The sequence below is a fragment of the Setaria viridis genome, chromosome 7 (genome assembly GCF_005286985.2).
Source record: "Setaria viridis chromosome 7, Setaria_viridis_v4.0, whole genome shotgun sequence".
Classification (NCBI taxonomy): Eukaryota; Viridiplantae; Streptophyta; class Magnoliopsida; order Poales; family Poaceae; genus Setaria; species Setaria viridis.
In genome coordinates, this window is record NC_048269.2 from 13,962,094 (window position 1) to 13,982,753 (window position 20,660).

At 46.0% G+C, this 20,660-nt stretch overlaps 1 protein-coding gene and 1 non-coding gene across 2 annotated transcripts; one reads left to right on the top strand and one right to left on the bottom strand.

The window, feature by feature from the left end:
* Positions 1 to 8,336: 8,336 nt before the first annotated feature.
* LOC117866082 (small nucleolar RNA Z247) lies at positions 8,337 to 8,478 on the bottom strand. Its single transcript, XR_004642775.1, has one exon. It is a non-coding gene; the product is annotated as a small nucleolar RNA Z247 (small nucleolar RNA).
* Positions 8,479 to 9,932: 1,454 nt separating this feature from the next.
* On the top strand, positions 9,933 to 11,840 carry LOC117863104 (7-deoxyloganetin glucosyltransferase). Its single transcript, XM_034746697.2, has one exon. The coding sequence runs from the start codon at positions 10,145 to 10,147 to the stop codon at positions 11,627 to 11,629; it is 1,485 nt and encodes a 494-aa protein (XP_034602588.1). The 5' UTR covers positions 9,933 to 10,144; the 3' UTR covers positions 11,630 to 11,840.
* Positions 11,841 to 20,660: the final 8,820 nt, after the last annotated feature.

The following is a 20,660-nucleotide window of genomic DNA, read 5'->3' on the forward strand; positions in this document are numbered from 1 at the left end:
CTAAGGGATGGGCGTCATCACCAACAAATGAAGGTTGAGAAGATCAAGTACAAGAAGAAGAAGAAGAAGAAGAAGGACAAGGAGAGGAGCCCAATCATGAAGCACTTGCCATTGTCCATGAGTGGATAAGCGGTGGGGCATCAAGCTCTTGTAGCTCAAGTGATGAATCAAGCAAGAACTTCACCACCCACTTCAACAAGCAAGGCTCTTCCTCCTCATCATCACACTTTTTCCTAATGGCTCAAGGTATGAAAAATGATGTAAGTGATGATGAATCCGAGTCCCCTTCCATTGATGATCTTCTTGATCTAATCCATGAGCAAAAAGGAGTCCCTAAGAAACAACCTAAAGAACTTAAACAACTTGATGCTCTCAATGATATAAATGTTACCCTTGCTACAAATTATGATAATTTATTGTGCAAATTCAACTTGCTTAACAAGGAGCATGAAGAGCTCAAATCTAAACTTGACAGCATTAAGAATGAAACTAAGGACTCTTTGAAACAAAATGAACCATCTGTCATTTATGCAATTCCAATCTCTAAGGTAGATGATTCAACTTCTTGCATTGATTTAATTGATTAATCTAGCTCATTCTCTTGCAATGAGAAATGCCTTGATAATATTATTGTAGAAACATGTGATGACCTTATTGCCAAGGAGAATGATGAGCTCAAGTAAGAAGTGCAATGGCTCATGGAGCAATTAACAAGGTTGAAGGACAAGGATAAGGAGAGCAATAGCTAGCAAAAACCCACCAAGATAAGAACAACAATGTCCAACCTTCTCAAGATAACCGTGATCATATGGTGAAGAAGCTTGAGAAGGGAGCAACCGTGGCTTGCTTTGAATGTCATCAAGAAGGCCACAAGTCCTATCAATGTGTCACACCCTATTAGATTTCAGGATGTGATTAGAAAGAACATTAAACAATAATTTTCTCATAATTTTAAAATTTTTCCAACATTTATTTTTCTTGACAAGAAATTTAGTATAGGAAAAATAATTGGTTATTTTTCTAAATTAAATAAAGTTGTTTTGATAATTTTCCATATTTTTCTAGAAATTATTTAGCGTCTTGGGGTATCATGAGTGCAAAGGTTTTAAAACGCGTTTATATATCAATTAGGCTTTTCTGAGAATTTTCTAGATTTTTTTAGAAATTATTCTCAATCTACTAGAGCCAAATCTATTTATTAGAAGGCTTTAGAATCTTTTGCACGAGCTCCAAGTATTTTATTTGAACTCCTAGTGGCTCAAAATATCTCTAGAAATTTTCCTTGAATTTTTGGGATTTTTGGAGCATTTTTCGTGGCTTAAATGAATTATTTAGATTTTTCCAGATTTATCTTTACACGGGAAATATTTCTGATGAAACCTATCCTAACCTTTTGGGCCAAGCAAACCGTGCCCGCTCGGAGCATCTCCTCGCCAAGATGAAGGTCCGCCACCGGTCCTCGACGCCCCTCAATCACCGGAGCACCACTCGCATGTGAGACCGGGCCGACCGCTATTGGGATTAGGAATCGAAACAGATAATAGAGAGGGAGAAAGGGAGAAAACCATCAAGTGAGCCAAATGAACAACTGGCCAAAAGTCCTCTCCTCCAAGCCTTAGGGCTCTATTTATAGGGAGGAGGAGGTGGCTGTTTATATTAATTCCATTGGTGGGATCAAATATTCCAGACAGGTCCTAGAATTTACAAAGAGATCCTTGAATATTACAACTAAGTCCCTAAGCCTCACAAACAAGCCCTCGTACCCCTATTTCAGACCTCTTTTATACACAAGAGGGTCCCTAGACTTAGGTCTCCTAAGGCGCATCCCCAGCAGCTGCCGTCCGCCTGTCTCCGATTTGTAGTGCCTGCCGCCCATTGGGGCAAGAGGAGACTGCCATGAGCTTCGCCAGATCAAGGTGCAGCTCCACTGCCAGTTCTCCGAGGAGACTGTGGCTAAAATGGGAAGTCGAGAGGGCAAAGGAATGGCCTGTACCGATCAGGTCAGGTGGGTCTAGGCCGATCGACCTAGCTCTTTCTTTTGTCCTCTCGCGTTGTCCTTCGTCTCCAAGTCTTCTATGATCTTTTGAAGTCTTCTTTTTCACTCGTGTGTGGGCCTGGCTCATCAATATCCTCGGGATAAGATTGGTTGTTGATAACCTTCCAAATCTTCTACTTGCTTCATCTTGATCCCAAGATCATCTTGCATTACCTTCGTAAACTCTTGTCTTCAGAGTGATGGCAGTTGTTAAAAGAAGTAGGATCAGGTAATGAGGTAAATTTTGTCATCAGAGCCATACACTACCGGCAATCTCTTATGTCACTTGTCTTGTTATAGAGGCATGGATTAATCAAGTAAAAGGAACATGAGGACAAAACCTATTGCTCACAAACCAAGCTGAATGACCTGACATGAACACACATAGGGCACCATTTTTCACGAGTGGGAAAAAATTGATAAAAATACACTAGGAAAGGAAGGCGTTGGGAACTTGTGTTTAAGCTAAGCTTTAGATGCTTGCTCCGGTCTGTCATATAACCAACGTGGTGGTGATGTAACTAGCGAACGATTACTAGATTGTGCTCCAATTCTGTTGAGGAACTATTTCATAATATCACACGCGGTGTGGCCAGCAATGATTACTAGCTTGTGCTCCAACATTGGGTACATTAGCTATATGAAATATTTTCAGTACATGAAACAGGAGAAGTGGTATGCATACACTTTACGAAATACTTATTAATGTTGGGACTTTATTAGCATACTTCAAAGAACTCATTTACAAATAGTGTCATCTTGCTACTTCTATCCAAAATGATGAGCGCAGTTGGAACATGAGGCATTTGGAAATTTGGGATACCATGTTCTTCCTGTTCTGGTCGGCAGCGCAATTATGCCGATCTCAAGCGCATGCACAAGTATCGCATCCATGATCTCTTCTTGGACTCACTGTTGGAAATATGTGCCTAAAATAAAATACAGTCCAGATTTTATTTGGAAGAAAAATATATAGGTAAAAAATGATGGAAGCATATAACATATGTAAACAAGCAACATACTGACTAGAACAGGATTGCGCAAGGAAATTACTTAATGATCCCACGCAGAACGAAGTCGAACGTGTTGAAGTAGATGTTGTAGAATCAACAAGCGGTCGTGTGTAGACGCTGCCCAAAAATCTAATTGCCGCCCTGTGCTGGAGTCTCACGGCAGTGGTTTCGGAGATCCCGCTTTCCTTCAAATCCGGTGCATGCCGAATTCAAAGGTCGACGAGGCGCAACAGCAATAGGTTTAGCACAGCTAAAATGGAGTGCGCAAGTGGGGAGGTGAGCGTTTGACAGCGTGCCTTACAATCAGGACGTCTCGGGCTCATAGCACATCAAATTTCCCTCATCAAGCAGTAGAAACTGCGCCATTTGAATGACAGAAACTGCTGCAATCAAATAGCAGAAACTGACGCACCTTATTACTGTTTAAAACAGCAGTTTCAATCACATTGAAACGCCATTAGGCCCAGCATAAAAAAAATAGAAACCACATAAATAATAGCCACAAGTCATGCAATTTTTCACACGAAAATATGCACGAGCTGCGTGTGTGTAAAACGGTCTCCTTCTCTCTCATACGCACCTATTTGCATAAAGAGGAGACTTCCATATTTAAGCAAGGCAACCTCTCCTTGAAGTAGCAATATGGGACTAAAGTGCATGCTTTAGAATTTTTCAGTTTGGACCACACATGGACCTAAATCCAACCCTCGTCCCTCCTACGCCCGAGAATATATGTACCGTGAATATATATAGTCCATGTACGTCCTCGAGTCTGCAAGGGTAGCTCTTCGGGTTTCCATTCTTCCAGCACTTTTGGAGATCCAAAGTGCCTATTTCCTCGTTCACAACGATCTGATATTGTTTAGTTCGAAAGGTGTTGTTGATGAACCGCTGCTTTCTCGCCTTTAGTCGGGTCTAAGTAGTTGTATCTGAAGCCGGGCTGGATCAGTTGTGACCTGCAGGAGCTGGCTGCACGCACGCTGTTGAACGAGTGCCGCGTGTGTAGCAGCATTTTTTTCAGATAAAAGAAGCTTTATTAATTTTTAAGGTTATTACATCGAGATGATACAACATCTTGAAAATACTCCCGATCTCTGTGTAGCAGGGTACAAAAGCTTCAATTGCTAAAGCATCTGGCGGGTAACTACCATTGTTAATAAGTTATTAATAGGCTGCAGGTACAATAATGTCACCTAACAAACTAAATCCATCATGCAGTATATGCGCACGGTACTGATCGATGATACTGGCATACTGCTAGACCTTCCTGTTGAGTTGGTTGGTATATTCGGACAAATGATAGAGAGAGGTGCAGTTTGCATTGGAGCATCTGATCTGATAGCGCAGCTTGCCAGTTGCTGGTTTTGTAAAATGATACAATGTGGTTCTCTATCTTGACTTGCCACAGTTGCACGTTAATATATAGGGAGAGTTCTAACAAATTACATGCTAAGACGTTGCAGATATTCAGTTCGGTTGGATATGATTACAACAAAATTCCAATCTCTAACAACCGAACCAAAGTCTCAACACCTATATCTCTAGGATTACATAATCCAAATTCCAACCGCCCCTCTCAATCTAAACCTCTTTTAGCCGTGAGATTTAGATTGGCTTTGAACTGCTCAAACAAACCACTTGGTAATGCCAAACCCATCTGCTAGTTGATCCCTTGACGCCACCAAGCGTACTTGCAGCTGCTTGTTAACAACACCCTCTCTAACAAAATGAAAATCAATCTCTATATGCTTAGCTCTTGCAAGAAAAACAGGATTGGCTGACAAATATGTAGCACCCAAATTATCACACCACAAACATGGTGTTTGAACCGAAAACACACCAAGCTCTCGCAGTAAAGCCTCCAGCCATATTATTTCAGCAGTAGCATTAGCCATAGATTTATATTCCGCCTCTGTACTTGACCTTGAAACTGTTGCTTGCTTTCTAGCACTCCACGAAATTAAATTCGGCCCAATATAAATAGCAAAGCCACCTGTAGACCTTCTATCTTCAATACTGCCTGCCCAATCAGCATCAGAAAATACACTGATTAAAGTAGAAGTAGACGTCCGAAAGCTCAAACCAACATTTAAGGTACTTTTTATATACCGAAATATCCTCTTCACTGCTATCCAATAAATAGTTGTAGGAGCATGTAAAAATTGACATATCTTGTTGACTACGAAGGCTAGATTAGGCCTAGTAAGTGTCAGATATTGCAAAGCTCCTACAACGCTTCTATATCTTTTACTATCATCTGAATTCAGTGGATCTCCTTCATATTTCAAGAGCTTCTCACTAGTAGACAAAGGAGTAGTGGATGGCTTGCAGTTGGTCATACGTACTCCAGCCAAAATCTCCTTTGCATACTTTTCTTGAGTCAACAGCAGATGCTCCTTTTTTCTTTGAACTTCTATTTTCCAGAGGTGCCCCAAATCTTTTAGAGCAAAATCCTTCTTGAGATCAGCAAGTAAAGATGCAATAGCCTCACTAGATGAACTTGTGACAATGATGTCAATCAACATACACTAATATATAAATTGTCACATTTGATCTTTGATAGATAAATAATGATGTATCAGACTTGGAAGCCGAGAAGCCAAGAGCAATGAGTTTAGAGCTTAACCGAGCATACCAAGCCCGTGGAGCTTGTTTCAAACCATAAATAGCTTTATCCAATCTGCACACAAGATGTGAAGCTTCTTTATTTTCAAATCCTGGGGGTTGCCTCATATATACCTCTTCTTCCAGAACGCCATGAAGAAACGCATTCTGCACATCTAATTGTCTGAGACACCATCCTTTTGAGACAGCAATAGAAAGAACAAGCCTTACAGTTGTAATTTTAACCACTAGGCTGAATGTGTCTTCATAATCAATCTCATACGTTGTCAAAGGTCTTTTGCAACAAGCCTCGCCTTGTATCTGTCTATAGTGCCATCAGATTTTCTTTTGATTTTAAACACCATTTACAATCAATAATATTTTTGTCTTTCTTTTTTGGAACCAAATGCTAGGTCTAATTCCTGATAAGTGCATTATATTCATCTTGCATAGCTTCTTTCTATCTAAGATCAGTTAATGCTTGCTGAAAATTATGCGACTCGCCATTTGCTGAAAACAGGCCATACCTGATCCAATCCATGAATTGTTTTGGTTTAGTAATCCCACTTTGAAGTCTCGTATGTCGTCGAGGCGCCACAAGCACAAGAGAAGAAACAGAACCCAACGCAGCTGATCCTGGCGCCGCAGAGGATCTTGGCGCGCTGGACTCTAGCGCAGGCACGGTCGGAGTAGTCGCTGGCGTGTCCGCGCGTGCTACGGTCACGGTCGGAGCGGTTGGGAGCGCGTTTGCGTGCGCTACGGTCACGGTCGGAGCGGTCGGGAGTGCGTCCACGCGCAGTGTAGCCCCCCCCCCCCCCACGCGACAAGCCGGGAGAGGCGCGGGCGGGTATGGCCTGGACAGCAAATAGATCACTCGCGAGACCTATGCCGGATGCTCCCGGGATTTGCAGCGAATCAGTCTGGGATCCAGCGCCGGGATTTCCTGCACTACGCGAGATCCAGGTGCTCCGAGCTTCTGTTTGTAAATTTTCTTGTGTAGTGCTATCATCCAAGCCAACAGGGTTAGTAGTAATATCGTCAAAAAAAATTTCATCCCCCTAATTCCGAAGGTGGCTGGGTAGAAGGAGGATTTCTTTTCGGAGGAGAGCTCCTGCATTTGGATGGAGGTGCGCAAAGGGAAAATAGGATTCATAGAAGATGATATCACAAGATATATAGATTCTACCAGTGGCATGGTCGACACACTTGAAGCCTTTATGCATGGAGCTATAACCAAGGAAGGTGCACATAATAGACCGAAAAGCAAGCTTACAAGAATTGAAGGGACGTAAATTCGGCCAACAAGCACACCCAAACACATGGAGCGAGCTGCAATTGGGTTTCTCATGGAGAAGATGCTCGACAGGGGTTTTAAAATTTATGACTTTGCTAGGCAGGATATTTATAAGATAAGTGGCAGTCAAGAAAGCTTGATGCCAGAATTTCAGAGGCATAGATGCATTAGCAAGAAGAGCAAGACCCACTTCAACGATATGTCAATGTTTTCGCTCAACTAAACCATTTTGTTGGTGTGCATGTGGACAAGAAACACAGTGTGCTATGCCAATCTTTTGGAAGAAGGAGTTTAATTTCTCATATTCACCTCCCCAGTCGGTTTGCATAAAGACAATTTTCTTATTATGCTGGTGCTCAACAAGACACTAGAAGTTTTGGAAAACTTGGAAGACATATGACTTATTTTTCATAAGGTAGATCCAGGTATATCTACTATAATCATCAATGAAACTCACATAGTAGGAGTGGCGACCAACAGATATAGGCGCAAGGCCCCAAACATCTTAACGAATAAGATCAAGAGGGGATTTCGATGAATTTATTGAACTAGAATATGGTAGCTGATGGCTTTTAGCCATTTGACATGAATCACAAACCGACTCAGAACTAGAAACATTATCACAAGGGAGTTTATTATCTCCTAGCACACGAGAAACAATAGGAAAGGTAGAATGACCAAGACGACTATGCCAACGAGAGGTAGATAGTTTATTGACTCCATAGACTTCTTTTCTCACTCCTCTGTCCGATATGAGCTCTAAGGGATATAGACCTCCTCTCGATCTACCTTGATGGAGAATTCTCTTCGTTTCCTGATTCTTAATAAAAAAGAATTTAGGATGAAATTCAAGGAAGGTATTATTGTCGGAAGCTAGTTTATGGACAGAGACAAGATTTTTGTGTGCACTAGGAACATGAAGAATATTATTCAGATGTAATTTCTGAACAAGGGTATGAAAATATGAATGACCAATATTACTAATTATCATACCTGAACCATTAGCCACTTGAACTTGTTCTCAACCATTATACTTATCTTTGACTGTTAACTTATCAAGCTCACTAGTAATGTGATCAATAGCTCCTCTGTCCGCATACCAATTTGGCTCGAAGCCATAATGAGTAGTTATAGCTCCTGCCGCGGTCTTGATGTTCTGCTGATCATCTTCTTCATATCTATACCTTTTTACAGATCTGACAAACAACTTTGCCACTTGGGCCACCTTGCTTGGGCTGGTGTGAGCCATTGGTGCCGCCTCTGCCTTAGAAGCCACGGCCACCACTGTTTCAGCCATGAGATCGACCGCCGCATCCTCTAAAAGCTCCACGACTTGCTGAATTTGCAGAGGACGAGTACTGTCCACCTTCATTGTAAGCCTCAAGGTGCATCTCATAGGACATTAGATGAGAATACAACTCGAAAAGTGAGATAGGATCCGCTCGACCAAGCATTGAAGAAACAAACGGATTGTACTCAAAATCAAGACCGTTGAGAATATGAGACGCCATCTCACCATCATCAATCAGTATGCCTACTACCGCAAGTTCATTCTTCATCACCACCATCTTGGTGAAGTATGTTGACGAAATCATGCTACCCTTCTTGAGAGTAGACAGCCGCATGCGCAGATTTGTTACGCGTGCTCTCAATTGCACCACAAACATTATTTGCAGCGCCTTCCATGCTCTTGCCGAAGTTGTCTCCGCTGCCACTTGTGCAAGCACTTCTTTGGTGATGGAGTTCAGCAGATAACTCAACAATTGCTGATCTTTAGCTACCCATGAATCATATTCCGGGTTAGCAACTTCTTTCTTGTCGTCGGCTTTCACCAGTTCCATGATCTTGGCCGGTTCCTTGATGGATCCATGTAGGATCCCCATCAGCTGCGCGCCACGCATAGCTGGGAGAAACTGAGCTTTCCACAAGATGTAATTTTCCCGTGTGAGCTTTTCAGCTACGGGAGCTTCGAGAGGCGCCACCGGCGAGCTTGAAGATGACGCCATGGAGGTGGTATCGGGTAGATGTGTTGTGGAAGAAGGGGGCTCTGATTACCATGTAAAATGATAGAACGTGGTTGCCTATCTTGGCTCGTCACGGTTGCACGTTAATATATAGGGAGAATTCCAACATATTACATCATAAGGCGTTGCAAATATTCGGTTCGGTTAGATATGATTACAACAAGATTCTTATCTCTAACAACCGAACCAAAGTCTCAGCACCTATATCTCTAGGATTCATAATCCAAATTGCATATGACGATATCTCTAATTCTAACAGGTTTGTCAACATTTCATTGTTAGAAACATCAAAGATTATATTCCACGTTGCGACAAGACTTGGCGTATATAATTGCCATGCATATGACGCAAACACCGAGATCAGCTGAGGGATTCCCCCAGCTGATAGTCTTCGCAACTTGCTGTTGGACGGAACTTGGACGGAACTGAGAGGTATTTGTTTCCTAGGGGCTAAATTTTAACGCTTTTCTTATCGAATGTTTGGATACTAATTAGAAATATTAAATATAAGCTAATTACAAAATTAATTGTACAAATGGAGGATAACTCGTGAGACGAATCTATAAAGCCTAATTAATCCATGATTTGACAATATGATGCTACAGTAACCATTTGCTAATGATGAATTAATTAGGTTTAATAGATTCATCTTGCGAATTAGCCTAGGATTTTTGCAATTAATTTTATAATTAAATATGATATTTAGTTTTTCCATCGTGACAAGGTAAAAAGATCCAAACACGTACGCCCACGCCCGGAGTAGCCGGACGATCCGATGCGATGAATGTGACAAGGGCTAAAAAGATCCGAACACACGCGGACGACCTGAGTCGCCGGACGATCCGATCGCATCGCATCGGAATCTGATTGGCTCCATCACATGATCGGCGCCGAACGCTGATTCGCGCGTCGGCGAGGTAGAATTGTATATCTGCCACAACACTGTGGCCTCACCATTAACAATTCTTCACGCCCTCCACAAGGTGCCGGCAGCTTGTCCGTTTCCGTTGCTCCTCCAAGACGCAGAGGAAGTCTCCAGACTAGTCTCTGACCTGCACTGCGGCTATAAAGGACGACACTGAACAACTGAGCAGGCAGTGAGGGACTCAAGTTGCCACTCTCTGCTGCACCCGATCGAAAGAAACCAGCGACCACGTCGATCAGCCGGCCGGCCATGGGTTCGGTGGCGGCGGAGGAGCAGCCGCCGCACGCGGTGTGCATGCCGTACCCGGCGCAGGGCCACGTCACGCCCATGCTCAAGCTCGCCAAGCTCCTCCACGCGCGGGGCTTCCACGTCACCTTCGTCAACACCGAGTTCAACCACGCCCGCCTGCTCCGCTCGCGGGGCGCCGCCTCGCTCGCCAGCGTCCCCGGGTTCCGCTTCGCCGCCATCCCCGACGGCCTCCCGCCGTCCGACCCCGACGCCACCCAGGACATCCCCGCGCTCTGCTACTCCACCATGACCACCTGCCTCCCGCACTTCCGCTCCCTCCTCGCCACCCTCAACGCCGGGACGTCGCCGCCGGTCACCTGCCTCGTCGTCGACGCCGTCATGTCGTTTGGCTACGACGCCGCCCGGGAGATCGGTGTGCCCATAGCCGCGCTCTGGACAGCCAGTGCCTGCGGCTTCATGGGCTACCGGAACTACCGCGGCCTCGTCGACCGTGGCCTCGTTCCGTTCAGGGACGCTGCCGACCTCGCTGACGTCCCCGGCGGCCTCCTCGCCACCGTGGTCGACGATGCCCGCGGCATGTGCGGCGGCGTGCAGCTCCGCGACTTCCCTACCTTCATCCGCACTGTCGACCGAGAGGACATCTTGCTCAATTTCCTGATGCGCGAGTCCGAGCGGCTCTCCCTCCCCGACGCAGTCATGGTCAACACCTTCGAGGACCTCGAGGGCGCCACGCTGGACGCCATGCGCGCCATCCTCCCGCCGGTGTACCCCGTCGGACCGCTCGTCCTCCGCGAGCGCATCGAGATACCTGCCGGTACCCCGCTCGCCGGCCTGGGTTCCAATCTCTGGAAGGAGCAGGATGGGCTCCTCGAGTGGCTCGCCGGCCGGCCGTCGTGCTCCATTGTGTACGTGAACTTCGGCAGCATCACAGTGATGACTAACTCGCAGCTGCTGGAGTTCGCGTGGGGGCTCGCCGCCAGCGGCTACCCGTTCTTGTGGAACATCCGGCCGGACCTGGTGAAGGGCGACGCCGCCGTGCTGCCTCCAGAGTTCGGCGCTGCCGTCGAGGGCCGTGCGCTGCTAACTACCTGGTGCTCGCAGGAGGCGGTGCTTCAGCACGAGGCGGTGGGAGTGTTCCTGACCCACTCCGGGTGGAACTCGACACTGGAGAGCCTCTGCGCCGGCGTGCCCATGCTGAGCTGGCCTTTCTTCGCCGAGCAGCAGACCAACTGCCGGTACAAGCGCACCGAGTGGGGCGTCGGGATGGAGATCGGTGGCGAGGTGCAGCGCGACGAGGTGGCGGTGATCATAAAGGAGGCCATGGAAGGGGAGAAGGGGAAGGAGATGCGCCGGCGAGCGGAGGAATGGAAGGAGAAGGCCGTGAAGGTAACGCTGCCGGGTGGGCCAGCGGAAACAAACCTGAACAGGGTCATCGACGAGGTGCTGCTCTCCAAGAAGAAGGGAAAAACTTCAGTCGACGCGTGATTGTTTTTATTTTATTTTTATATGATGAGGATACTGTCGAGGCGTTATTGTTCATTGTTGGCAGATCTTGGTTGCGGGTTGGAAACATCGCGCCGTCCTTGTCTCTGTAACATGCATGTGGCCTATTTCATTATGCTTTTCTGTCTCCATTTTATCTGTCATATATGTCATATGTGGCCTATTCAAATATTCAATCTCGATAAATTTTGGACTCAAAGGTTTTAAACTTCGTTCCAGTCCTGGCGGAAGTCTTCGGTACGAGTAATGATGTACAGTGCTTGCACAACTTCTTCAATTGTGGAACATGATTTTTTTCTTTCATGAACATCCGAAATAAATGAACTTGACTTTTCTAATAAATATGTTGTGCATATGCTTAGTTGAGGTTGTTTATTGTGCTTCGATATATGTTGTGCATATTTTTAAGTATTAGCAACTTGTTCAGATACTTAGAACGTGTTTGGCATATTGTTGTGCTCCAGCTCCAGGAATATGAGTTTTTGGTGGGAATGTTCTATTTTACCCTTGGTGGTTGGATCGGTTGAGTTTAGCATTGTTTACATTTTTTTTTCCCGCTGCTACAGTAACCGTGCGTGCTACAGTACCGGGCGTGCTACAGTAACCGGACCGTCAGTACCGTTCGTGCTGTTTTGAGTTTTTTTTCGCTGCTACAGTAAAATAGCGTACAAAGCATGTTAGCATAAAGGAACTAAGGCCAATTTACAGACAGAAGCGCAATGGTAACAACACCTTGAAGTATGTGAAATGTGTTATAGCAACAAAGCATAACTAGGTCATGTTCATGGATGTCTGCTCTAGGATATATATGCCTTCAAAGACGCCGGCATGCGTTCGACTACTCTGTCCATTAGCCACTTGATTTTGAAAGAAGCATTTGACACCAAGCCGTCAATTTCTTCCTCGCATTGTTCATAGACTATGAAGACAATGAACAAGGATGCCAATACTGCATACAGGAGAAGAGAATCCGATGATAAATTTGTTCTGCAACAGTAAATGAGCAGTTGAGCACAACTTAGTGGCAAAATATAATCCCTTACCAAGACCCATCAGAAATATGAATTGAAAGTTCGACAATAGCTTGATGCTGTACAAAAATGCAAATACCTGCAATATAGCGAAGAAACCATGGATCATTAACACAGGAACCTTTTTTCATAATTGTACCATCCCTACAACAAAACAGCTACGTTCTCCCTATCATGTAGTATTGATTTGCAGTGACTTTCTTCAATAAAGCCTATCTTTTTGTTGAGGAAAACCTGTCGCTATTTTATTGATCCTTCTAAACACCATTAATCAAGAAGGATTATTTAGACAGGGTGAGTTATTAACTGATTGAGATATAGAACGAATGGTTGCTTCTAACAACTAATAAACTGAGTAGTTCACAAACATCAACTAAACATGATGAAAGAAACAGTGTATTTTAGATACAGGAAGGCAGTTTACCCCCATATATATATATATATATATTATTTCTGGCTGAATAGAAGCCAAAAGCATATCAAGCTAACCGAAGGCTTAAATCACTTAACATGACTTCACAGATATCTTTTTTAAGACAAACTGCAGAAACATCTAGAATAGTAAAAGTGCATATATATTAAAATTTATTCAAGACAACTCAATCTAATCATGTAACTGTCAGAAAAAGAAAAGATGGCTTATGAATATGCTAGAGATAATACACCTACTGGACCTCAATCCCCGAAATAAATAAAATTCAAATGCCATGTGTGAGATTGGGAGCCCAAACATAGCACTTTTATCTGTAAAAATGTACCTTCCCAGCAACAGAAGCTGCATTTGAACACAAGGCTTGCTCAGCACAAATATTGGCATGGGCCACATTTTCCACATAGGTAAAGTCAGACATGTTACTGCCACCACCTATTACAAACTGAAAAGAACTGCTTAAGAAAACCAGTATTTCATAGTTCAAAGAGGCTTGGGTAAAGTTTGTAGTTCATGTTTTTAAAATAGCAAATCCTAGATTGGGTTCAAGGAAGTGACAGATATGCAATTTTCTCTTCAGAAGATGCACAAGCAGCAACTGCGTCAGCTAAACGGAGCCTAATAATTGAAAAGGGAAAATGAATAGAAATCCATATTGCATCTCCCAAACAGAAGCCCAGACTGCTCTAGGTCCAGTTCCAATCGTGAAATATTATACCTACCGAATCATCTGCTTAATGTACAGTAGCAATGCACTCAAAAATTAGACATAACCAACTGGGAGAGTAATGCTCTCTCTACCAGATCCATTAATTCAAATAGCAATCAAGAATCCGGCGACTGCTTGCCCGGCCTCGGCGTGGCCTGCTGCCGGCCAGGCGGCGCCGGCGAGTTGATGGTGCTGCCGTTCTCGGTAGGGGCGGGAGAAGGTGGCTGCGTCATCAACGGTGTCGTCGGAGCTTGCGTCTTCTCCGGCGAGGGGGAGCCTGGCGGATGCGTCAGCAAAGACGACGCCGGCGTGAGCGCCGGGCGCGGGACGCCCGCAGTGGCCGTGGCCCTGGCCTGCTTCCGCTCCTTCTTCTTCCTGCGGAAGCACGAGCCGAAGGACGGCATGCGCGGCTTCCTGTGCTTCTTCTTCTTCTTGTGCTCGCCGCCGCCGCTGCCGAAGCCGCCCTGGTTCGGCATGGCGTACACGAAGAAGGACGGCTCCTCCTCCTGGCCTTGCTGCAGCTGGACGCCGCCGACCGCCGGCGCGTCACGGACCCTGGACGGCGTCCGCTGGTGGCGATGCTTGCCGCGGCTGCGGCTGCGGCTGCGGCCGCCGGGGCACCGGATGCTTGATTGGGCGGGCGCGGCGGGCGGGCGGGCAGCGCGGCGGCGGCCGAGCGGGCGGGCGGCGCGGCGGCGGCCGGGCGGGCGGCGCGGCAGCAGGTCGGACGGGAGCCTTTTTTTTGTTTGCCGAACCGGTAACCTGTGTAACGAGGGGCAATGGTGGGTAAATACCCACCAACTCCACGAGGAGGTCTGTAAAGTGGGTTTTTGGAGCACCTCTTGAGGTACTCCACAAAAAACGTGGATCTACCCCTGCTCCACCTTTTTTCTGGAGCCGGAGTTGCTGGAGCTAGACGCGTTTGGCTGCGAAATTTTCGGAGTTGGTGGAGTGGAGCAGTTTTTCGTGAAGTGGAGTGCTCCCAAACACCCCCTTAGTTGAGGTTCTTTATTGTCGTTGAGGATTAGCAAAATATTTTTAATTGTCGTAGCGAAGAAATAATGCTAGCCGACCATTTCATTTTTTCTTATCTAGCTATTTCATATACGAGGATGGTACAAACCAGTACAACAAGGCCTTTCTTGTGCCTTCAAAGTTCCTCATCACCACCAGCCCCAAACTCCTCATCACCGCTAGTTTTGGTTCATTAGATAAAGATCGACGGTGATGGGGAACCCCATCACTGCCGGACCTAGAATTGGCTGGTAAAAAAATATGACCCGCCGACCCAACGTATCCCATCGTCGCGCCTCCCCCACAACCCGATGGCCTTCCCTCGAGCGCTGCCGCCGTGGAGGATGGGGAGGGGCTCGCTAGGGAGGGGAGGGGTGGGAGAGGGAAAGGGGCGTGGTGGCATCGGATCCGGTCGCCGCCGCCGTCAGCCCCGGAGGGAGGGGGGAGGGAGGGGGGCGGCGTACCAAAGGAGAGGAGATCCACACCATGCTCAAGCCGTCGCACCTGGTCCTTACCCCACCGCCGCTCCCCACTGCCACCGGCAAGTGAGGGGCATGCAGAGGGGGGAGGGGAGGGGTGGCAGAGGGAGGAGGAGATGTGGTCGGGGGAGGGAGGCAGAGGGGAGGCGGTTGGGGGAGGGAGCCAGGGAAAAGAGGGAAGGAGAGGGCCACTGGGGGAGGAGGCGGAGGGGGGGGGGCGACAGAGAGAGGTGGATGGGGGTAGGCGAGCTGGGCGTGCGAGTGGAGAGATAGAGGTGAAGGGGAGGGGGCGGACGTGAGGGGAGGCGCCAGATTCCAGTTGATACAAATTTTGGGTCCGGTCCCCCTCCATCACCGACGATTTGTTACATGAGCCCACCACCGGTTCCAACATCTACAACGTCCATCCATTTAAAAATTGGTGGTGATACTTTATCACTGTCGGTACATCCAAAACCGGTGTGATAGGATGGTTGGGATGGCAAATTCTGCAGTAGTTAGTTTTTCAACGAATATATCGCTAGTATGGCAATACATCGTATTAAAGTATTATTGTTACTAATGTAGCACCACTAGACTACTACTCAAAGTAGACTATTAAATCAATATGATTTTGCTTCTATAGCAGTACTGCAGTACTGTGAGTAAAGGTTAACTCTCATATTGAGATGGTAACTGCACAGATCGACCATGTTTTCCTATAAAAACTCGACATGTTTTTAGTTGCTCATTGGTTTGACTCGAATTTCCCTGAAACCAATACCATCGTTTATATTCTTCTGTAACACGTCCATGCCTTGAGGCATGTGGTGGTCAGCTGCGGCTCCGATCCAGGGGCAGATCCAGAAATCGGCCATAGCCTGGGGTCAACTAGCTAGTTTATGCTATCGGTGTCTGGGCAGAAAGATCAAATCGTGAAGGCAACGAGCCAGCAGACTTGACGTTTCGAGACTATTTTTCTTGAGTAAACATCACAGAGTTTATGGCCTCCACATGATTAGGCATGGGGGGCTCTATATATGTAGGGGTTGGACTCTGAGCTGCAGCACACCCAGCATGGGTCCTGGATCCGCCCCTGCTCCGATCTGATCTCTGTCGATCTGCTCCGATCGATCCGTTCGTTACTTTTTCGATGTTGTGTGGTTGGCTGATTCTGAAGCTTGTGGTGTGCAGTGCTAAAATAATGGAGCGTGTCAAGAGCCATCGGAGCCATGGCTTTATGGGTTTAGTCGCTATGGTTAGTTGGTTACTTAAAATAATTATTAGTCACCGGTGTGTCACGAGCGTGGCTACTTGTTATATATGTTACGAATGGTTTGCTCCAGCATTATATCTTGCCTCACATATCTAATTGATCAGTAGCACACTTCGTTACAAATATGTAAACGAGGTATATTATGCATGGGTGCTAACTCACTGATGAGTAGCTAGCAACTCCCGTTTGTCAGTGCGCTATGCCAGGTAAGTTTGATGCTTTCATTCTACTCTACACACTTTCGGACCATACCTGAATATATGTTCATCAGTTGGTGAAAGAAAACCGTGCATGAAGGGGGAAAACTCCGGAAGATTTTTTTTGATAATGGATAAATATCCAGCTTCACCCTCCTCTTTCGAGACGGATCAGTTCGCACTTATTACAAAACATAGCTTGTTGCTACGTCCACACTATGGTTTCACTAATCAAACCGACCTAGAAATGAATCCTCAAATTTAAAGACCATCCATTTGAATAAAAAAACGAAGTGCTACTATCTCCAAGGACCGACATGCTGAAATGAAGAAGTCCTTGTCACTTTCACTTCGCTGCAACCTAGCCTAATATCGGAGCCAGTACTCTCCCTTGAGTAGTACCTGCAAAAAAGGTTTTGGACAGCACTTGTCAAAAACCACCTCATTTCTGGGCATCCAAATTGCCCAACAAAAAGTTGCAGCCCCATCGGTAAGTATAATTTGGTTTGTACCCTCCTTTCCTAGCCCAACCGTAAAACAAATCACACATATATATTAGAAGGTGGGGACATACCAAATACTATATAAACAGCACGCCATGGAAATTTGGCAAGATGCATCCGAAGAAAAGATGGTTAATGGATTCTGCAGATCTACAGAAGCTGCAATATTTATCACCAATCCAATTTCTTCTAACAAGATTATCTTTTGTTAAGATTACTCCTTTTTTCAAGTACCACATGATCTCAATCTTTAATTAATGGTAGTCTCAACTGCCAAATTTCTTGTGTAACTTTAGTACCAGTGCTGAGGAGATGATTATACATAGATTTAACAGAAAATACACCATTCTTGTGATGAGACCACACAAACGTATCTCTTCCTTCATGAAGATTTACATCTACAATTCTAGTCACTAGATTATACCACTCGAAAAGCTTAGCCCCTACTAAAGATCTTCTAAAAAAATATATTAAGTGGTGATGTACTAAAAACTTCAGCCACAGTGGCATGCTTCTTTTGAACTATGTTGTGCAACAAGTTTGGATACTGAGACTTTAATGTACGGTTTCCAAACAATATATCTTCCCATAATCTAATTTGTTGACCCGAGTGCACCACAATCTCCAAAATTTCAGAAATTCCTCTTTCACACCCATCAAAAAATGTGAATCACCTGATTTCTTATAGACTTGACCCAACAACTTATTCTTAAGATATTTATTCCGTAGCAATTCCTGCCAAATCCCATCTTCATTGCAAAGTTTAAATAGCCATAAACATTTGTTCTGCAAAACCAAGTTTATAATCCCCAATCCTCCTTGGTCCATGGGCTGGCATAGAACTGTCCATTTTACTAGTCTATATTTTCTCTTCTGCTGATCATATTGCCAGAAAAATCTTGATCTAAAATGTTCAATCTTTTTGAGGACTCCCCTCGGGACCTCAAAAAATGAAAGCATGAACATCGGTAAGCTGGAAAGCACTAAGTTAATTAATACTAGTCTTCCCCCAACTGATAACATTTTACCTTTCCACCAAATCAACCTTTTTTCAGTTCTTTTATCAATATCCCTCCAATCCTTATTACTCAGTTTTTTAAAGTCCATAGGAACACCTAGATATTAAAAAGGTAGGAGCCGAGTTTACAACCAAATAAAAGTGAGCATGTAGACTCATGCTCTTTAGCTTGCCCAAAGCAGAAGATTTCGCTCTTACGAAAATTAATTTTAAGACCAAATAATTGTTCAAACATACACAATAAAAGCTTCATATTGTTTCCTTGTTCAATATCATGGTCCAAAAAAATTACAGTATCATCCGCATATTGCAGAATCGAGAGGCCATCTTCTACTAAATGAGGAACCACCCCTTTTAATTATCCTTCATTCTTAGCCCTAGCAATGATGATTGCTAGCATGTCTACCACTATATTAAATAGTATAGGAGACAATGGATCACCTTGCCTAAGTCCCTTCTTTGTTTGGAAAAAAGGACCCATCTGGTCATTAACTTTAATACCCACATTTCCACCTTTGGTGAAAGCTCTTATCCATTCACACCATATTGATGAGAACCCTTCATTCTAAGAGTCTGCTAAAGGAAGTCTCATTTCACTTTATTATAGGCTTTCTCAAAGTCTATTTTAAACACAACTCTATTTTGTTTCTTTGTGTGTAATTCATGCAGGGTTTCATGTAATATTACTGCACCCTCCATGATATTTCTCCCAGGCAAAAAGGTTGTTTGTGAGGGCCCAATTATCCTTTGGGCTACTTTTGATATTCTATTAGTGGCCACTTTTATGAAAATTTTAAAGCTAAAATTCAGTAAACAGATTGATCTGTACTGATGAATTTGCTTCGCTTTACTAGTAAAATAATTGTTTCAAAATTTAGGCTGTGCAAATGTAACGCCCGTAAAATACACCCAGTTAAATCACTCGTTAAAAATGCTTTCCAAAAAATTTTTCCAACCGCCGAGCTCCGTCAAATCCTTTCCCTTCCATCGGACCCGCCGTCCTGGCCCCGGCTTGCCAACTCTCTTTTTCCGCTCCCCGCAATTTTCACCGCGGGCCCGTCAAGTCCATCACCGCGCGCAGTCGAATCCCGCAATTTTCGCCATCTTTTTCCCCTCCCTTTCCTCCCTTTCTCTTCCTTCTTTCTTTTTCCTCCTCTTTCTTTCCCTTCTCCTTTTTCCTTCTCTTTCTTCCTCCTCTCCCTTCCTCTTTCTTCTCTCTCTCTCCTTTATTTCTCCCTGCCACCCACTTGCGCCTGGCTCTGGCGCCCCCTCCCACGCCGGCACGCGCGCTGGGCCGCGCTGCGTCGGGCCGCGCGCACGCGCCCGTGCACGCGCCCGTGCGCGCGCCCGCGCCGCGCCGCCTGAGCCGCGCCGCCCCGCTCCGCCTGCGCCGCGCCGCGCCCGCCGCGCCGCTCCGCGCCCGCCGCGCCGCGCCGCGCTGCGTCGCGCCGCGCCGTGCCCGCGTCGTGCCCGCGCCGCGGCCGCGCCGCTTCACGTCGTCCGTGCCACGCCCGCTCGCACCTTGGCGTCTAGCGCTTGGCTCGGTGCGTCGCGTCGTGTCGCCGGTCACCGATCACCGCTCCTGTGGCCTCATCGACCACGCCGCCACGCCGTCCACGAGCTTCACCACCCCGGCACGCCACTGGCCAAAGGTCCGGCCGCCATCATTGCCTCGGCCCTCGCCCGCCCGTGCGCCGCCTATAAAAAGGGGGAGCCGAGCCTTGCACCTCCACACCCTCACCACGAGCACCTTGCCTTCCTCCACTTCCACCACCAGAACACCGACGGCCATCCCTTCCTCCACCTCTTGTTGTCTCCAGGAAGAAGAAGGGGTAAATCCCTCTCCTCGCGATCCAACCCACCAGTTTCCCTGATTCGCGAACAAGTCCTCCCACCATTCCAAAAATAATTACAGATAGGCCCCTACTCTCGCGGTTCAGTCCTAAACCTCGTTTTAAAGCCCCTAATACTCCTTTAACCCGTCATTTCATGCGCCAAATTTCCTCCAATCCATCCCAAATTCGACCACGGCCTCCTCTCATATATTTCCGCCGAGGCATATCAAAAGTTCATGAAAATACCCGTCCTACCTATTTTCCGTTCATATTTCCTGTTCGGAGCTCAACGGGTAAAATCTTTTTCCTTTTTATTTATTGTGTGCTCGTTTGTGTGTGCCGTAGATCGCGGAATACCCGAGGACGAGCGCGAGGAGGAGTTCGACCGCGAGCCCGAGCCTGAGGACCAGTACCGCGAGCAGGAGCTCCCGGAAGGCTTTGAGAACGGCAAGTCCAATCTCACCCTTTGATGCATATTTAATACCCAGTTTTTCAGACACAACCTGTTGGCCTGTTTTATAAAATGCATATCGTTTTATCGC

Coding starts and splice junctions, on each gene's coding strand:
- LOC117863104 (XM_034746697.2), top strand. CDS start 10,145: ATGGGTTCGGTGGCGGCGGAGGAGCAGCCGCCGCACGCGGTGTGCATG.